The following is a 17,603-nucleotide window of genomic DNA, read 5'->3' as shown; positions in this document are numbered from 1 at the left end:
TGGGCTTGGGTGTGATGAGCCCAAAATAACCATCATTGCTCTGCAGCACATTGTGCAAATTCTCAACTAGAAATAAAAGAAAACACATACCCAAGTTCCTGCCAGCACTTCGTAAGAGAAGGAGCCCTCCACTGAAAGCCACACTCGGAGCCAACACTGACACTTGATTAGTGTCTGCTAAAAATAGTTCCCTGTGTGGGTGGAAGGAGAGCTCATGAGCACAAACATGGGAGGACAGGCAGGCATGGGGGGTTTAGGCTGGAGCAGCAGGTCAGCAGCAATGGGTCACCAGGTCTGTGCAAGAGCATGACATGGACAGGGACATCTTCACAAGCTCTGAGCCCCATCCAACCTGGCCTTAAATGCTTCCAGGGATGGGATATCCAAATGTCACTCTGGGGGGCAAAGCACCTCCTCTCCCCCAGCATTATTGGTGTCTGCCTTCAGGTAATGTGCAACAGGACAAGAGGAAACAATTGTGCCAGGGGAGGTTTAGAATGGATATTAGGGAAAATTTCTTCACTGAAAGGATGTTCAGACATTGGAACAGGCAGCCCAGGGCAGTGCTGGAGTCACCATTTTTCCTTAGCAAATCCCTCTTTTGCCTCAGATCTGCACTTTCCCCAGTAGGGTCATGTTTTTACTCAGAAGCTGCACTACCTGGTCTGTCTGAATTCAAGAAAGGTTTGGATAAGGCTCTTATGCACATGCATTAGACTTTGTGCATGGCCAGGAGTTGGACTCGATGCTGATGGATCCCTTCCACACATTCTGTGGGTCAATTCAGCATATTCTATGCTTCTGTGATTATTTTGCTGCAGCAAACCAGCCCTGTGCCCTTGCCAGCAGCTCCCACTGGGCAGCTGCTCCTGCCACTGGCAAACACTAAGCCATCACCTCCCTTCCCACCCTGTGGGCTGCTCCTGCCACTGGAATTCACGGAGCCATCCTCTCTCCTCCCACACTGTTGAGGTAACCATGGCTGATTCATCCCCAAACGCTGTTTCTGGTGACTTCCACCCCCACTGCCGCCATTGCCCTCACACCGCAGCGCCATCTTGGATCCCTCACGCTGCCTGCCGGCCCGCCATGCTCCACTCCCTCATGCCACCATTACTAGCGCTATCAGACCGAATTTAGTTTCAGGGCTACAAGACAGAATTTGTTTGGTTTGTGACAAACTGCTGGTAGCAAACGCCGCATCGGAAACACTGTGTGGGCGGCAGGCGGCTCCCTCCCCTCTGCCTGTGCCTCACTGCCCCACAGCCGGAGGCTCTGAGGCTGTGCTGGCCATGGGCTGGGGTAGTGGAACACGACAAAAAACATTCTTTTCTTGCCAAGATATTGATCTAAGGCTTTCTGAGCTGTCCCAGCCACGAGGCTTCATCACAGCAGGGTGGTGGATGCAGCAGGTCTCCTCACCAGCCCAAAGCTCCCTGCCAGAGTCACACCATGTTTTCAAGCTGAAAAAAGGGCAAAAGTGGTGGGGTTTGAGCTTGGCTGAGCCCAACACTGTGCAGACCCTGACTAGACCCTGACTAGACCCTGACTAGAGACTGTGCAGACTCCTGCCCCAGCTCCCACCTGCTGTTGACCAGCCCAGGCAGGAGCATGTGGCACACAAGGACACCATGCCGACACTCCCTAATGCCTCCTCCATAACACGGGGACACTGAAGAAAAGCAATGAAAAAGAAAAAAAATCCTTTTTTTCCAGATTACAAACCACACTTCCAGGTGTCTCATTAAATCAGACAAAAAAAAAATGTATTTGATTTATTGCTATCACAAGATGCCCGCGGACTCAGCCACAGCCCCCCACTATCACTGGAGTTCCACCTCCCATGGCAGGGCTCCCACTTCTGTCAGTGTCTTCATCCTCTTGCTGTCATCACAATCCCAAATCCCCTGTGTGGGACCCCTGCTCATCTTTGGGGTCCCACTGCCCATGGCAGGACCACCAGGACCAGCTGTGCTTCACTTCCTGCCTGGCATCCAAAGTGACCCAAACCCCCACTGATCTGACCCATGGCAGAGCCTCTTGAGCACCATCCCCTCATCACTAAAAATAGATCCGAGCAGTTAAAAAAAAAAAAAAGAAAGCCAACAGAAAAAAAAGCCAACAGAAAAAAGAAAACGAACAATGCCTGCTTGACCATCAAAGAGCAACCACAGTCATTTTGAGGCAGGAACACCTGAGATGAGGACTTTCGGGTTGTGTTTTCTCTTTCTGCAGCAGATGGGCTTGGTTTTCTCTGAAATAGATGAAATCTCTCCTTGCCTGAGGTAATGGCATCCGGAGCTCCAGCACTGGGGGGTGCCCCTCTTGTGGGCTTCTTGGGGCTGGAAAGGAGCTAAGGGAACAATGGGTCAGAAGACAAATCCAATTTCCTTTTAAACTTGTTACCCACTTGATTCCAATTTGTATAGAAAGACACAGATCTTGTGGGCTGAAACACGTACCCATCTGAGAACTTGGCAATTCACCACAGGAGTGAGCTGTGCTGTCAAGGTCACCTCCCAGACCTGGGTCTGGGTGAGCAGTGTGTCATAGCTCTCCAGACCTTCATGGGCATGTCCAGCCCATGGCTCTGCAGGGCACAATCTTGGCCAATTGTTAAATTCCACGTATTATTGTTAATGGAAATTGATAATTTCCATGTATTATAAACAAGGAGATTTGTTGGGGCTGGCATCAAGCACTCTGCTCTGTTAGCAGAGGCAGGTTTTCAGAAGTCGACATTGAAACAGTGGTGGAAAATGGGGTTATTTTGAAGCTGTTGAGCGAGCAGTGCTGTGCACAGCAATCAGCTGATTTATCCTACAGGCCACACACGAAGGTGTTTACCTGGTGCCACTGGAAACTCTTTCAGCAGCACCTTAAATCAAACGCATCTAAGCCATCTGCTGCTTAGAGTGATCCTTGGCCAAGCTCACTCACCACAGAGGCATTTAGAAACATCAAAGATATTTGAAAGACTTTATTTGACCTCAGTGCCTTTGAACTGAGCTGACAGGACAAGTGAGAATGGCCCCAAACAGACAGAGGGCAGGATTAGATTGGACATTGGGAAGAAATTCTTCCTTGTCAGAGTGATAAGATCCTGGCACAGGTTGCCCAGAGCAGCTGTGGCTGCCCCATACCTGGAAGTGTTCATGGCCAGGTTGGGCAGGGCTTGGAGCAACCTGGGATAGCAGAAGGTGTCTCTGCTCATTGCAGTTTATGTTTGTTGAATCATAGAATCCCACAAGGAGCTGGAAGGGACTTTAAAGCTCAACTCATTCCAGCCATGGTGTCCTTCCCCTCCAGACCAAGAGATATTGCTCCAGATGGGCCTGGATCCTTTGACAGGTTCCATATTTTCATGGCAGGCAGTTTTCCTCCTTCCCTTTTGCCCTCCTCTGTTTTACAGCCAACATGGCTCTTCTGCACACACTGAGGATAAATGAAAGATTGAAATAAACTGCACTCCTCCAGATCTTTCCCCTCGGGCTTATACATTGCTGGAGGAACTGCTGGCTGAGACAGAGTGAAGGGGGATGCAAAGAGCCCCACACCCTCTGGTCAGAGCAGGACAGAGCTTTGTCTTGTGGCTCCATTCAGTGAGGCAGCATTTGGGAAACATTTTTTTGGAGGTGGGGGTGGGAAGGGGGATCTTCTTGTTGAACTGAGGAGCAGGACATCTCTATCCCCTTGGGGACAGGGAGGGGGAACCCAGAGCAGCTGGACAGAGACTGGAGGATGGTCTGCAGTTCCCACAGCCAGGACACCCCTTCTCACCTCTGTCTCCATCTAACAGCACTTTCCCATTTTCAAAAGACTTGAGAGAACCACTAAAACACAGAGTTGTCTTGGGGTTTCATTTTTTTGCCTCACTTCTCTCCACCACCCTGCCTGTCCAGCGTGTAATGGAAATTTTACCACAGCCGCTCGATGAGCAAACAGGAAGCCAGCAGAGAACGTGGCAGCTCGCTGTGGCCCAGCTCAGCCGGGTGACAAGGAAGGCCATAAAACACAGCACGGGGGTGGCAGGGGGAGGAGAGCAGGCCAGAGGGGCCCAGGCTGGCAGGGATGCAGGAGAGCTGGTCCTGGCTTCACAGGTAAGGCAGGCACTGCCCTGCACCTTATTTTATTTCCTTTTGCAAATGATTCCTGATTATTTTTGTATTTCCCACTATTCTTCTTGGGGCCAGTTGAGAGGATTCTGCCATACTTAATTTTCTGTACCAAACTTACTAAAACTTCACCTTGCTTGGAAAAACTAATTCTAATTGGCTTTTTCCTCCTCTTTTTCATCTTTGCAAGCCCCTAGTACAAACCTTAAAATCACTCAAAGCTGCTCAGATTTCCAATGGAAATATTGGAGAAGGTAAAGCTGGGCAGTGGTTCCACAGTTCCTTTGCTCCTGTCAGAAAGATTTTTCTTCCTTTTCTCTGAAGGAAATCCAGAGTCCCTCCATTGAATAGTCTTGGCTGTGTGTGGAGTACTCAGAGCTGCATCTGGCTCTGTCCCCACCACAGAAGTGGGAGCATGTTTGGACCCAAACAAAGTAAGAAATCCAGAAAGGGGCTGAAAACAGACCACAGATTCCTTTTGCTGTGATTTTTGTAACAGCTTTCCAGGAATGCTCTCTTCTTGCACGAAGCTTGTCAGTGGAAAAACCCTTCCCTTCGATTTTGTACTAAGTTCATTCATTTTGATTGATAAGCTTTTAACATTAATTTTTCCTTCAACTCCCTGAAAGGAGGGTGTAGCCAGGTGGGGTGGTCTCTTCTCCCAGGTATCAAACACTCTGCTCTGTTAGCAGAGGCAGGTTTTCAGAAGTCAACATTGAATAAGTATCAGGATGAGAGAAAACACCCTCAAATTGTACCTGGGAAGGGTTCACATTGGAAAATAGGGAAAACTTCTTCACCAAAAGAGTTGTCCAGCAGCCAGGAACAGGCTGCACAGAGCAGTAGTGGGTCAGCATCCTGAAATGATTTAGAAGAAGTGCGGATGTGGCGCTTGGGGACACTGTTAAGTGACGGGTTTGGTCATGCTGAGGGAATGGTTTGGCTTGGTGATCTTAGAGGGCTTTTCCAATCACAAATGTGATTCCTTGATGGGAGCATGCAGGGCAAGGTGAGGAGGTTTGGGTGGGTCCCACAGACATCCCCACCATAGAAACAGAGCCAAGGGGCTGCTTCTTTGTTGCCTCCTCCAAATTCTTCAGAGGCTGGGAGATCTGGGCAAGTACACGGTGTGAGGCACATGGCAGGGGGGTCGGCAACTGCCCCAGCGAGGGGCACCTCGAGGACTGTCTAACCTGAGAATGGTGAAATATCAGGGTCAATCTCAGGTTCGTCAGCCCATGAGATGCCTTCTCCAGAGCAGGACGGGCAGCACCAGCCACCACCAGCCCCATGGCCACCACCAGCCCCATGGCTGCCACCAGCCCCATGGCTGCCACCTCCACCCGGCACAAGGAGAAGCACAGCAAGGATCAGGGGGGCACCAGAGCTTCCTCTGCATCCTGGCACGGCTGTTTGTGAGGATGGGGAAGGACCAAAGTGGATGTCAGCTCCCAAGGAGCAAAGGGAGGAAAGTGGCTGGTAAATCCCACCTGTTCCTCAGGAGAAGCTGCTGGAAGCTCGGCCACACGTTCAGCGCTGAAGTTGCCACGGTCAGAGATGCAGCAGCTGCCACGTGCGAGCTGCTGCTCATGTGACAAGAGGTTCCGAGTATCAAAAGCACCTAATTGGGAACCTCTCTGACTCCCACCCAGATCTGAGCCTCTGTGTGCAGTGAGCAGAGCCCAAGGGTGAGTTTGGCATCCCTGAAAGCATCATTAACAAGTCTCTGCTTACATTCCTGACTAGAGGAGGAGAGAGTGACAGCCCTAAAAGTGATGATAATGAATCCCCAGGCAGTGCTCAGGGCACATCAGCACCGATGAATTGAATGATTTGTCAGTAATTTATTAAGGGAGCAGAAAAGAAAATTTTTCAAGTTGAACTTCCTAAATAAAACACAAGTCCAAGATACACTTGTCAGAATCACTGTCTTTCCTACAACTAAGTGACTAATCCTAAAGATAAATGGTCTAAAACATTACCAGCCACAGTGCAGGCCACGGGGGCAAGGGGTGAACTGAGCTGCCTCTCTCTGTGCCTGCCCCAGGCCATGCCAGTGGCAGTGAAGGTGCAGAAATCTCTGCCCAGAGCCACGGGCTCCCTCTTCGAAGACAAGGTGGCCCCCAAAGCCCCCTGAGTGATTATCTGGGCACCAGGATCTCCTGCATCTCTCCCTGCCACAGCCCCTGGCCCCTCCAAGTGCTGCTTCTGCAGAGCAGCCCCAGGAGATGGGGTAGAAAGAGTTTTTCAGAGAGAGCCAGGCCCCACCTGCAGGGGAGCAGCCAAAATTGCTGAGCTGGACCCCCTGGACCCACCAAGTGCTAGCACAACTTCAAGAATATTTAAAACTGTGCTGGGAGCCCCCATGAGCAGCCAGGCAGCACAGGGGGGGCAGCTCCATTCCCCATGTTTGGCTCCAGTCACTGGTGGAGCTGATTGCATCTCCTCATGGGATTTTGGGGTCTCATTTGCCCTCAGCCCCCAGCAGGTGTGGGGATGCCCTGAGAGCTGCAGGCAGCATTCCTGGCAGAGCAGCAGGGCCAGGCTCAGCACTGGTATCAGGGTAGGGGACAGCACGGGGTCAGGCACAGGGGATAAGGAGAAAAGCAGACTCAGGTGAAGCACTGGAAATGAGAGAGGATCTTGATGATTCAGTGAAGAAAAAGGCTTTAAAAGCTCACAAAGGCAGCAGGAGGCAGCTGCTCCCCCTTGTTGCCCACTCAGTGCCTGCTCTTCTGCTGCTGGGAGTCATTCTGCAGCTGGGGGAGTTAGGGGCCTCCCCCCGCTTGCCACCCCCACAAACCTTTCCAGTGACCCTCGGAATCTGCAGAGCCCTTGTTTTTCATGTAGTTCTTTCCGTGGAGGAGGATGGGAAGGATTCTTGCCATTCATCCAAGACCTAATGTGGTCTGGTTTGCCTTTTCCCCTTCTCTTAAGTTTGTTCCTCAGGAAGGAATTTTAATTTTAGAGACAGCAGTGCTTCTGCAAGGTGAAGGAAGTAATTGCTGAGCTCTGATGGCCAGACAATGGATCTCCAGCAGGGAGGCAAGGAAAGGCAAATGAATCCCTCTCACGGCTCCCTTGGATCTCGGGATGCATCACCAGGTGTCTGTGCTAGGATCAGGCCGGGAGAAGAACATGCCTTCGTGCTGTATCAAAGGGGGAAAACTGTGCTCCAGAAGCGCATTTTGCTTCTGCAGTGAAGTTTTCATCTGTGATAGCAGGAGAGGGATCACTGGGAGGAGCCGGGAAGCAGCCGGGGCTGCCTTCACCCAACAACTGCCGGAGGAGCCGTCGGGAAAACTTTCCCTGAGATGTGAAACGCTGCAGAGCTCAGGGCCGAGCCCGCACACCGCGGTGTGTCCCTCTGCCATGGGCAGAATCGGGGGGCTCCATGGGGGTGTCCAGAGCCCGGGGCGCCAGGAAACACCGCCAGGAGCAATGTGGGAGTGTGGGGCTTGGAACCCCGTCACGCACAGAGTGTCAGTCGTGCACACTGATGAACTCACACACATCTCCCACCCCTCCCACCCCCCAGCTCCCCCTCACTCCTCGAACCCCCAAACCCGCAAAACACAAGGAAACGCCCCTCAAAACATTTGTGCCCGCTCGCCCACACACCCCCGCAGGCCCCCAAAACACTGTCCCCATCCCCCCACCCACCCCCCGGACTCGCATGCCCATGAAGCCCTGTGTCCCCCTCCCAGCCTCTCCCCGCTCTACACAGCCCCATGCTGTCCCCCAGCAGCTCCCCCCGGCTCTCCCCCTGCTCCCCCCCCCCTCTCCCCCCGGTTCTTCCCCCGGTTCCCCCCGGTTCCCCCCGGCTCTCCCCCCGTTCAGCACCGTGGACAGATCCCTGCCCGCTCCATCACGTGGCTCCCGCCGCCCGTTTATAGCGCGGGGCGCGGGCGGAGCGGCGCGTCCTGCGGGAGGAGCGCAGCGAGCGGAGCGCCCGACAGCGGTGAGACTCGCACGGGCACCGGGACGGCCACCGCCACCCCCCGGGAGCCCCGGCACGAGGAGGGGGAGGCCGAGCACGGGGACGTCTGGTCCCGAGGAGAGGAGGGTCCTATCCCGGGGTGTGGGGGCGGTGTTTCGTAGCGGGGGTCCCAGGTCCTGGAGGGTCCCATCCCTGCTGCCGAGGGTGTCTCATGCCCGGGGGGAGTCCCATCCCTGGAGAAGGGCTGTCCCCGGGTGGGGTGGAGGTTCCCAGCCCGCGGGGGGTCCTGTCCCCAGAAGGGTCCGGTCCCAAGGACGGGGGGGTGGGATTCCCATCGGCGGGGGTGGAGATCCCGTCCCGGGGAGCTTCATCACCGGGGAATTTCGTGCCGGGGAAGGGGGTCCCCAACGGGGCGAAGCCCCTCGAGTGACCCCTGACCGCAGCGGGGGGGATGTGGGGGTCCGGGGTGGGGGGGGGCTGCTCTTGCAGGCTTCTGGCCCCGGCGTGGCTGCGATGCGGGTCAGGATGATATCAGCTGCCTCCGTCCTCGTCCTGCTCTTCCTGCCATCGGAGACCTGCTCCCCCTTGCAGTGGCCCCGGGGTCCGTCCCGCAGGCTGACCCTGGCCCCCCAGCTCACCTGGGAGCCCTGGATGGGAGCCCCGAGACCCCCGGTCCCCGCCACCGATCCCCTGCCCCAAAGACTGTGCCAGTTCCATGGGGCAGAGCCCACCCCGGCCCGAGCCCGGCGGGCGCTGCAAGCCGGCAAGAGGCGAGACGGAAAACCCAACTCGTTGGACCTCACCTTCCACCTCCTGCGCGAGTTCCTGGAAATGTCCCGGGAGGAGAGACTGGCCCAGAAGGCGCTCAGCAATAAGCTCTTGCTGCAGAGTATAGGGAAATGAGGGAGGGTCGTTGGAGGTGGGGGAATGAAGGAGACCGACCCCGTAACAAGACACCACGGCAGAACAGAGAACCGGGGGGATGCTGTGGGCTGCAGCCGTGCCCAGGGAGTCCCCACCTTGCCTGGCAGTGTTCCTGTCACTGCGTCCCGCGTGTCACTGTCGTGCATTAAAGTCACAGTCGTACCTGCCCTGCTGCTGTGCTCTTATGGCTTCCCCTCTGTCATAAATCTGGGGACCCGAACCAGGTCACCCCAAAAACACCGGAGCAATCCCAGATGCTTCCTTGGGTGAAAAACATCTGCATAAAGAGCTCTGAATGATGCAGGTAGTGCCACCCTGGCTGGAAGCTGCACCCTGAGACCCAGCCAGGGCTTCTCCAGTATCCCTGTGAATGGCTCCAAAAGCTGCTGCTTCCCAACTTTGCAGCAAGTCTGCACCTTTCTGTGTCACAGCTGGGGACTTGGGACCAGGTTTAGTGACACCCGAGTGTGGCAGTTCTTGGAGGAAGATTAGCATCTGTGTAAAACATTGGCAGCAAGAGCATTGCAGCCCCCCCAGAGGCCCCCTCCCGCCCCAAGCTGTCCTCTCTGGGGCACGGAGTCCCCCTCACCTCAATCCCCCTCCTGCAATCACAGAGCTTGGAGAAGCCATTCCCACCCCAAGCTGTGCACAGTCCACTGCCAGGCTTGACGGGGCTGAACTGGATTTGGGAAGGCTCCTGGGCACTGACAGTCGTGGTGGAAGGAGGAAAATGGTCACTCTGCAGACCAGGGAAGTGGCCAACATCCTTCCCCCAGGCCAGCTTGGCCATGCCAGCCTTGGGTGATTGACTGGGGTGAGCACAGGACTGGACAGGACCTCTGACACCCTGGGGCCATCAGAGAGGGGACAGTGAGGGAGCAGAGACTTGTGGGGTTGGGACAGAAATCACAGTAAACATCAGACCATGCCAAGACAGGAGTGCAAGGAAGTGGTGAGGAGCACGTGGCTGAGTTGAGCAGTTTGGTCTCAGCTTTGAACGCAATCTGGCCTGACCCTGCACCCCCTCCTGCCTCTCTGGAGGGGCTGCTCAGCCCCAGCAGCTTTTGGTGTCACCAGGGCAACATGGGCCATGGGCAGGGACACCTCCCTCTAGATCAGGTTGCTCAAAACCCTCTCCAACCTGACAACCCCAAGTTAAAACTCAATTTTGTGCTCACCTCCATCAAACGGAGAACTCACCTTTCCAAGATGAACAGCCTCAGGGTCAGAAGAGCTGCTGGTGGCACCTGCAGCAGGGACAGCCCCACAGCCACCACGGGCCTGGGGGCAGGACAGATTTGTGCTGCCTTGGTCCCCACCTTGGCTTGGATCAGTCTCGCAGCACCTTCTGCACATCTTCCACTCATCTTTGTTCTCTCCACCAGCAACACCAAGAGCAATTCCAGTGTCAATAACCTGAGTTTCTCCAGAAAAGGGTATTTTATTGCAGACAGCCCTTGTTGCTGCCCTCAGCCCTGCATACAATTCCCACCCCACACCCCAAATACCTGCCAGGGTCCAGCATCACGTGAAGACCTTTGGACTTCAAGGCTCAAAACCAGCCCAGACCCCACAGTGGGTGCAGGAGGGGTACAGGGAAGTGGCTGAAGTTCCTGCTCCAGGGACCCTGCCCCCAGTGCCCATCCCAGGGATGAGTGACCTCTCCCAGTGCCCAGCCACCCCCACACTGTCCCACAACTCCTTCCTCTTGTGCTGAGCTCCAGCGTGCAAATAAAGAAAGAAAAATCTGATGGGCATTTCTGCATTGAAAACATTTATTTTACAACAGTGGTTTCCGATAACTTAGCAATCTTTATTTTAGTTTATATTTGGACATACAAGACACAAATTACCATGCTAAAACAGAAAATAATTCTTTCTGCCGTCGCTGCGGGTATGTACAGGAGCTCAGTAGTATCGAGTGTTACAATCCACAAAGTTCAGACAGCCACGTCTACTTACAGACAACTCAAAGTATGGTCCTTTAGTAACATAACAAAATAGATATATGTCTATATTATAATTGCTTCTCAGATGCATTTATACTTCGATTGTGGTGGGTTTGGTTTGGGGGTTTTTTTACTATTTTTTTTTTTTATTAAAGATGGGCTCCCCCTATCCCCCACCCCCATCCAAGTTGAAGTGCAGTGCAAATGCAGGCGCATCTCTCCTGGCATCCTCAGCTCCCCCTGGCTCCATAAAGGGGCCAGGAAACCAAAGCCCACAAGGAATTACACAGTTCAGGGCCTTGCTCACATGCAAAATGAACATAAACCGCCTGGGATGTCAGCAGTGACACTAACCAACCCATCCACACCCCGCCCCAGCAAGGCAGGCAACGGTGGGATGAGAGGGAGGAAGGAATGACAGCGATCAGCTCAGCATCCAGCAGGGAAACAGCACGTTTGGAATTGGCAAACTTGGAGTTCATCAACCGTGGTGGTCACAAACAGAACTTCAGCGGTGTCAGCAGTAAAATCTCCCCAGTATTCCCCCTTTTCTGCCATGAAGCAGGAACTCCTGGAGTGCTGCGTGTCAGGAACAGCCCCTGGCAGGAACAGCCCGAGGAGGAGGCAGCGGTGGTGACTCTATCCAGCATGGCTAGAGGGGACATGGTGGGACTCACATCTGCATCAGCCACAACCATTGTGCCTTCACATGGATCACTGCCAGCTTCAGGTGTAGGAATTTCAGTAACTCCAAGTCCTTATGGAACCAACCTGCAAGGGGAGGGACAGTGCCCAGCCGTGCAAACACCACACTGCTCGTGTGGGAACTCCCCAAGCAGGGTGTGGGGAGCAGGAGCTGCTTCTCCCACTCCTAGGACCCATTTATTTATACAACAGGCTCCTTCGCCATGTCCTCAGCAGTCCTTCTGTCCCACTGGTTGGGTTTGGGTTTTCCTGGAGCTGAGAGCAAAGAAGCACAATTGTGGCCACACAAAACTCACACCTCCCCCCTGTCTGGCTGAGTTCAGAGCACTACTTGGAGCCAAATCTCACATTTTTACCACCAAAGAAACACCCAAGGTGCACACCTGTTGTATAAATATATACATATGTGCATATATACATACATACACACACGTGATGCTGCAGCCACACCCTCAGCACAGGGTGGACCTTGCTCTGTGAGCTCACCCAGTCCCGCTCCGGGGAGTCCAATGTGGTGAAAACTAGGGAAAAAACCCAAATCCATGTGTTCTATCACAGCCTCAGTGATGAGCACATAAACCACATCTAAACACCCCATGTGCCAGCTGCACAAATTCCAGTCACTCCAGAACTGCCTCTCCACCAGGTCTCCCTTCTCTCCTATGGAAAGCTGGAGCAGGCAGAGCCATGTTCCAGCCAGAGGAGCTGGGACAAGGGGCAGCTCACGGAATTCAAGTAGACTGTTAATTTTTTGGAATGGTTTGACAAGCAACTGCTCACAGACTGCAAGAGAACACCCAAAGGGCTGGGAGAGGGAGCAGAGAAGACAACGGCACTCGGGAATGAACAGCCAGTTTATATAAGAGCTTCCTCTATACATATACATACATATATATATATATAACCACCAGAAATTCCCAGCATCTATCCTTTTAACACCAAAATGAACTGTGCATGTAACATCGGCATAATGAAAGTTCATCTTCCAGATTTCTGGCATTTGGCTTGTGCAAACATCAGACAGCCAGCTTCCCTCCCGCGGCTTCTCCTTGTAGAGGAAGTGTCTTCTTGGAAGAACACGGGAATTGCAGTCTTGCTGAGTCCCAGACAGTCCCAGTAAGCCTCCAAAGGCAGCTCGTGGAGGGGACCATGGATCTTGTGGGAGCTGAACACTGACAAATTTCCTGCCACCTTGTGAGCTACTGGCTATGATTCTTTTGAGAGATTTTAAGCAGCTGTTGGTGCAATGAGACACTACAAACTAGATGATCTCCACTAGAATACAGAGAAGCAGCACCAGATGCTTAAGTATGTGACGTTTATATCAACCTGACACTATAAACTATAACTGGGGGGTTATGGTTCAGTGCTCCAAGATTGATGCATTTAAACACCATTTGGAATTACTGACATGAGGTGAGGGCTGCAAACTGCCCTGACCACCCTGCCAGACTGACCTGTTAAACATGATGCCAAGATGCAGGTGCACTGGATACAAAAAACCTGCAGCATTAATTTCCTAAATTATCCAGAACTGGCAAAAAGATTGAAGGGCACCAAAGGAAGGGCACAAAGTAGTTGAGAGAAGCAGGTGCCTCTCTCAAGAAGCGTGCATGGTACAAATGCTCTGGAACAGCCCCTCAGAGTGCACCAGTGTTCCCCCACACCACTAAACTGCCTCACAGATGGAACAGGAATAGTTTTTCTGTCAGGCTCCTGCCCTGGTTACACCTGTGTGAGGTGTTTACAGGCTGACAGGAAGGGTTTGGAGAGCTGCATTCCCCTGACCGCAGCCCTGCTGCAGGACTGGGTGTTTCTGTGCCATGCCCAAGCCCTCCTTCTCAGTTCTGCACCTCCAAACCTCCAAGGGGATCCCACTTTAAGAATACTAAGAGTGCTAATATCTAAAGCAGTTTAAAAATATTACAAATCTAAAAAGAAGACTAAAAAGGGAACATGGCTCTAAAACGTCACTGCATGGGACCAGCAAAAACCGACACCCTATGGGACGCCACTGAGGTCTTACATAAATTTATATACAGATAAATATTTAAGAATTTCCTACAAAAATTACTAACAAAATGAGACTGGCATTTAAGGGGTGCAATGCCCCCTCAGTACAGTGCGTTTAGGATGTTCCCATCCCTAGGGAGGATGGGCAGGACAGATCCAGCACCTCCTTTTACAGCAGCTCCACACACCAGGAAGGACAGCTGGCACCTGAGAGCTCTTGGCAGCAGCTTTCCCTCCTCACCTAAGCCAGGAATGGCTCTCCTTGCAACAGAGGGATGAATCAGTATCCTGAACACCAACTCTCCAGATGGGATTCAGCCCAGTGGAGCTACAAGTGCTAAGGGAATCCGTGCTGAAGAGTTTGGAGGAGCTGGATGGAGGCGGCCGAATGACTGGAATGAAGGACTCAGGCAACTTGTACAAATAATATAACTTTAAAGAAACAAATAAATAAATAAAATCCAAGCTCAAGTTTTAATTCTGGCAACACGCTGGACAGAGATGGACAGTGCTCAGGTTTGATTTTGGAGGGAAACATTCTGCACTAAGCGAGGTCAGCCTGCAGCACTGGGACACTGCAGCTTCCCTTGCCCAAGCTCAGAATTCCTGTCTGAGCCTCTCTGCCAGATTTTAAACCATTATTCCCAATAGAACTTTGCATTTACTAGGATTCTACTTGGCCATTATGAAGTGCAACTCGTGTTACAGCCCAGGGTACTCTTGTACCTTCCCTCCAGGAGGGGAAAAGTGGGCATTAATGTACTTATGTGCCATGACACAGTTTTGGCTTTAAAGAAGGAATGTTTAAATCACTTCCTTACATAGTTCAAGAAGAACTTCACTAATAGACAACAATCCTAAACTCAGAGATTAGGCAGTAACATGGGCAAACTTGAAACAGTTTCAAAAAACATGAATATTCCTCTAGAATTATGTTTTCCCATCATTCCCTGTAACTGAGATCTCGGAACGGTTTCCCTTGGAGCATCTAACATCACTCTGGCACGTAACAGACTAATTTCCTGTTCACACACCACCCACAGACAGCACTGACAGGAAAGCAGTCTCTCTCCAAACTCATCCCTTGCTAAGCAAACAACTAAAACTGCAAACTTATCCTGGATGTCATCTTTCCCCACAGATAACTGTTCTGCCTCTGGTCCTCATGTGCTGCCCACACTTCAGTTCCCTTGTCAGGAGCCTGAGGAGCGACTCCAGGTGTGTCACACACCTCCCTGGAGCCACAACATCCCACCAGCCTCTCTACTTCTGTGGAAACAGCCCAGAGAAGTTAAGAAATAAAGAGTATTATTCCAAATTAACAGTGACAACCAGTCCCCAGCACTGGGGCAAAGCTGCTCTGCAGCAGAGTAACACCCAACAACCATCTCTGTGTTATCCACTGAGATGAACACAGGGACAGGAATGGAACAGCTCCCAGGGAAGAGCCCCTTCCTCATTCCCTGACTTGCTCTAATCAGCCACGCTCACTTACAAAGTCAAAAAAAACTTTTTTTTTTTTTTTCATTAAGAACACAATTTGTAGATACAGGCAATTTTAACCAGTGAATGTGGAGAGGACAAAGCCTGCACATGTTCCCCATATTCCAGAGTGCAATTCTACACCAAGAACAGGCTTCAGGCAAAATCTACAGGGACAGACAAAATTATATTGGGTTTAAGCCTAAAAATGGCTTTTTGTTCCAAGGGGTCAAAGAAAGACATTAACTAAATAAGGACCTCAAGCCAAATCATACACAAATGTCCTCAAGGCCATCCAAGTCAGGAAAAGTTAAAAGTATCTTGCACTAAACAGCCACATGTCAGGTCTGTAAGGACTATGGGCAAAGAAGAAATTACTTAAGGAGTGCGCTGATGAAATTGAGCCATTAATTAAAAGTAAGAGATTTTGGGGGGAATTTGGGGTGCTGGATGTGGTACTAAAATCATGCTGATCTGCAGCAAGCTCCCATGCAGGCAAATATGTGCTTGTACCAACAGCCACAGCAACATCTGGGTGTGCAAACATTCCTCACTGAGCACTGAGACCGTGGGGAGAACATGTTCTCCTATCCAGCACGTTTAACACGGTTTCATGGCAGATTTCACGTGCTCCATCCTTGCTGCTCATGCAAAGACAACAGGAAAATATATTCAGAATAATTCTCTGGGTCCCTGCCCTTTCCTGGTGGTCTTTGTGCAGACCAATGGATCTTTACCCTGCTCCAAAGCATCACCTGGAGCTGGGGAGGGAGCAGCAGACATGGGGGGAAGGTGCCAACAGCCCCTCCACAGAAAGAGGGGAAAAAACAGATCAGGGAGATGGGGGTACAAGGGACAGTAGAGGCATTGTGATATAAAACCATAACAATCAAAATTAACGAGGCCATAATTACCCACTGAAAATGCAGAACCACTGGGTTCTCTGGAGCTGTTCTAGATCTGACTCTGGATCACCTAAATCAGTACTATTGACAATAAAATACACCAGCAATTCAGCAGCTGCCTAAAATGCCTTTCTAACAGTTAAACATCAGTAAACCACAGTTTCTAGAACAGACTTTGGACTTGATTTGGTTTCAAAATAGTACAGGAAACCTTTCAGTGGTTTCCACATAGTTGTTCCGAGGAAAAGAGAAACACTGGTGCAAACAAATCTAAATGCAAGACAATGTGCAAATTATACAATATAAACACAAAGAAAGGTGGTTTGTTCTTAAAAATCCATTTAAGTTCACAAAGAAGTTCATGAGAAAATTAAAGGGTTAGTGTATTATAAAAGCTTTAAAAAAAGACATGTAATACCCCATTTGCCTATTAAATTCTCAAGTTATTAGAACAAATTTTTAAACACCAATTGTTTTTAAACATTTCTGCTGTTGCCTACTGTCTGCATTTTACTCATTTGCTCAGTGAGAGCCAAAAGTTACCAGTTTCACTTTAAGATTCTCATGCATTCAGAAACAAAGCTGCACTATTTGGTCTTTAGCATTACAGGAAAACAACTGAACTCAAACCAAAACAGAATTGTGCTTGGAGTTAAAATCCCACTGCCACCACCACAGGAGCCCATTCCCAGTTGGTTTCGGTTTCATTGTCACTGGAGATCGCCTCATACACAACAAGCTGTTCAATTTACTGTTCAATGATTGGCAACTCTCCCTTTTTATTTTTCAAGGTAGATTTATTTAAGCTGAAAACCAGCATTAGAGAGGACTCCAGCTCTGCAGGACTGGCATTTTTTGGTTCTTGGCTTTGTAAACTTGCTTAGATAATAACGCAGGAATAGAAGGAGGAATGAAAGAACTGGTTTGTTGCACTCAAATGAAAATCCTCAACTTCTAAGGTCTTCGACAGCTCAGCTGTACAGAAGAGCAGTGGCATCTGTGACACTTTTTAAATCTCATTTTTAGGCCAATACTGCTGCTTAAAATGCAGAATGTCTCCATCGCACTGATATTGTGACAACTCAATACGTTACACCACAGACATTTAACATAACTCCATACATGCTACTAAAAAAAAAAAAACCAAAACAAAACAGAAGAAAAACAAAAGGAAACAAATAAGACCGTAGCTAAACTGCTTTAAATACTGCATGCTACAGCACTTCACGTATCGTCGAGATACGACACTGAAAGGTGACAAAAGGCTGAAGGGATTACAAAATATTTTCGGCAGGTTGGAAAGCTGCCTTCTTACTGTGGCAGAATTATTTCCCCTCCCCGTTCTCTACTTCTAATGTTCATGATTCTAGTGTTGAGTTGGCCATGTATTTTTTTTTTTTATCCATTCTAATGACAGTGTTTCCTTAACTTAATTAAATCCATCAGTGTGGTAGCTGGGGTGAGAGTCAGCTGTGAGCTGGGTTGTCTCTGTGGCTGATGCTGGCTGTATCACAATAGGTGCATCTGAGGCCTCTGAAAAGCGAAGACAAAAGGCTTAGCACACCAAGGA

At 50.8% G+C, this 17,603-nt stretch overlaps 2 protein-coding genes across 3 annotated transcripts in view; one reads left to right on the top strand and one right to left on the bottom strand.

Annotated features, from left to right (window-relative positions):
• Positions 1–8,054: 8,054 nt before the first annotated feature.
• Positions 8,055–9,197, top strand: LOC148182815 (corticotropin-releasing hormone-like). Its single transcript, XM_088064665.1, has 2 exons — positions 8,055–8,076; positions 8,545–9,197. Exon 2 carries the CDS (start codon positions 8,569–8,571, stop codon positions 8,956–8,958), a length of 390 nt encoding a protein of 129 aa, XP_087920791.1. The 5' UTR covers positions 8,055–8,076; positions 8,545–8,568; the 3' UTR covers positions 8,959–9,197.
• A 1,528-nt stretch (positions 9,198–10,725) lies between these two features.
• Positions 10,726–17,603, bottom strand: part of DNAJC5 (DnaJ heat shock protein family (Hsp40) member C5) — a 31,025-nt gene continuing 24,147 nt past the window's right edge. For both annotated transcript variants that reach the window (XM_014254182.2, XM_005524774.3), the window contains exon 6: positions 10,726–17,566. In XM_014254182.2, the coding sequence (XP_014109657.1) occupies positions 17,463–17,566 (104 nt within the window). In that variant the 3' untranslated portion in view covers positions 10,726–17,462. The remainder of the gene's footprint in view (positions 17,567–17,603) is intronic.

The sequence above is a fragment of the Pseudopodoces humilis genome, chromosome 19, assembly GCF_049639895.1.
Source record: "Pseudopodoces humilis isolate 2021_Gansu_Grassland_sample_001 chromosome 19, ASM4963989v1, whole genome shotgun sequence".
Taxonomy (NCBI): domain Eukaryota; kingdom Metazoa; phylum Chordata; class Aves; order Passeriformes; family Paridae; genus Pseudopodoces; species Pseudopodoces humilis.
The sequence above is the reverse complement of the archived record's forward strand: the minus strand, read 5'-3'. Positions and strand labels throughout refer to the sequence as shown.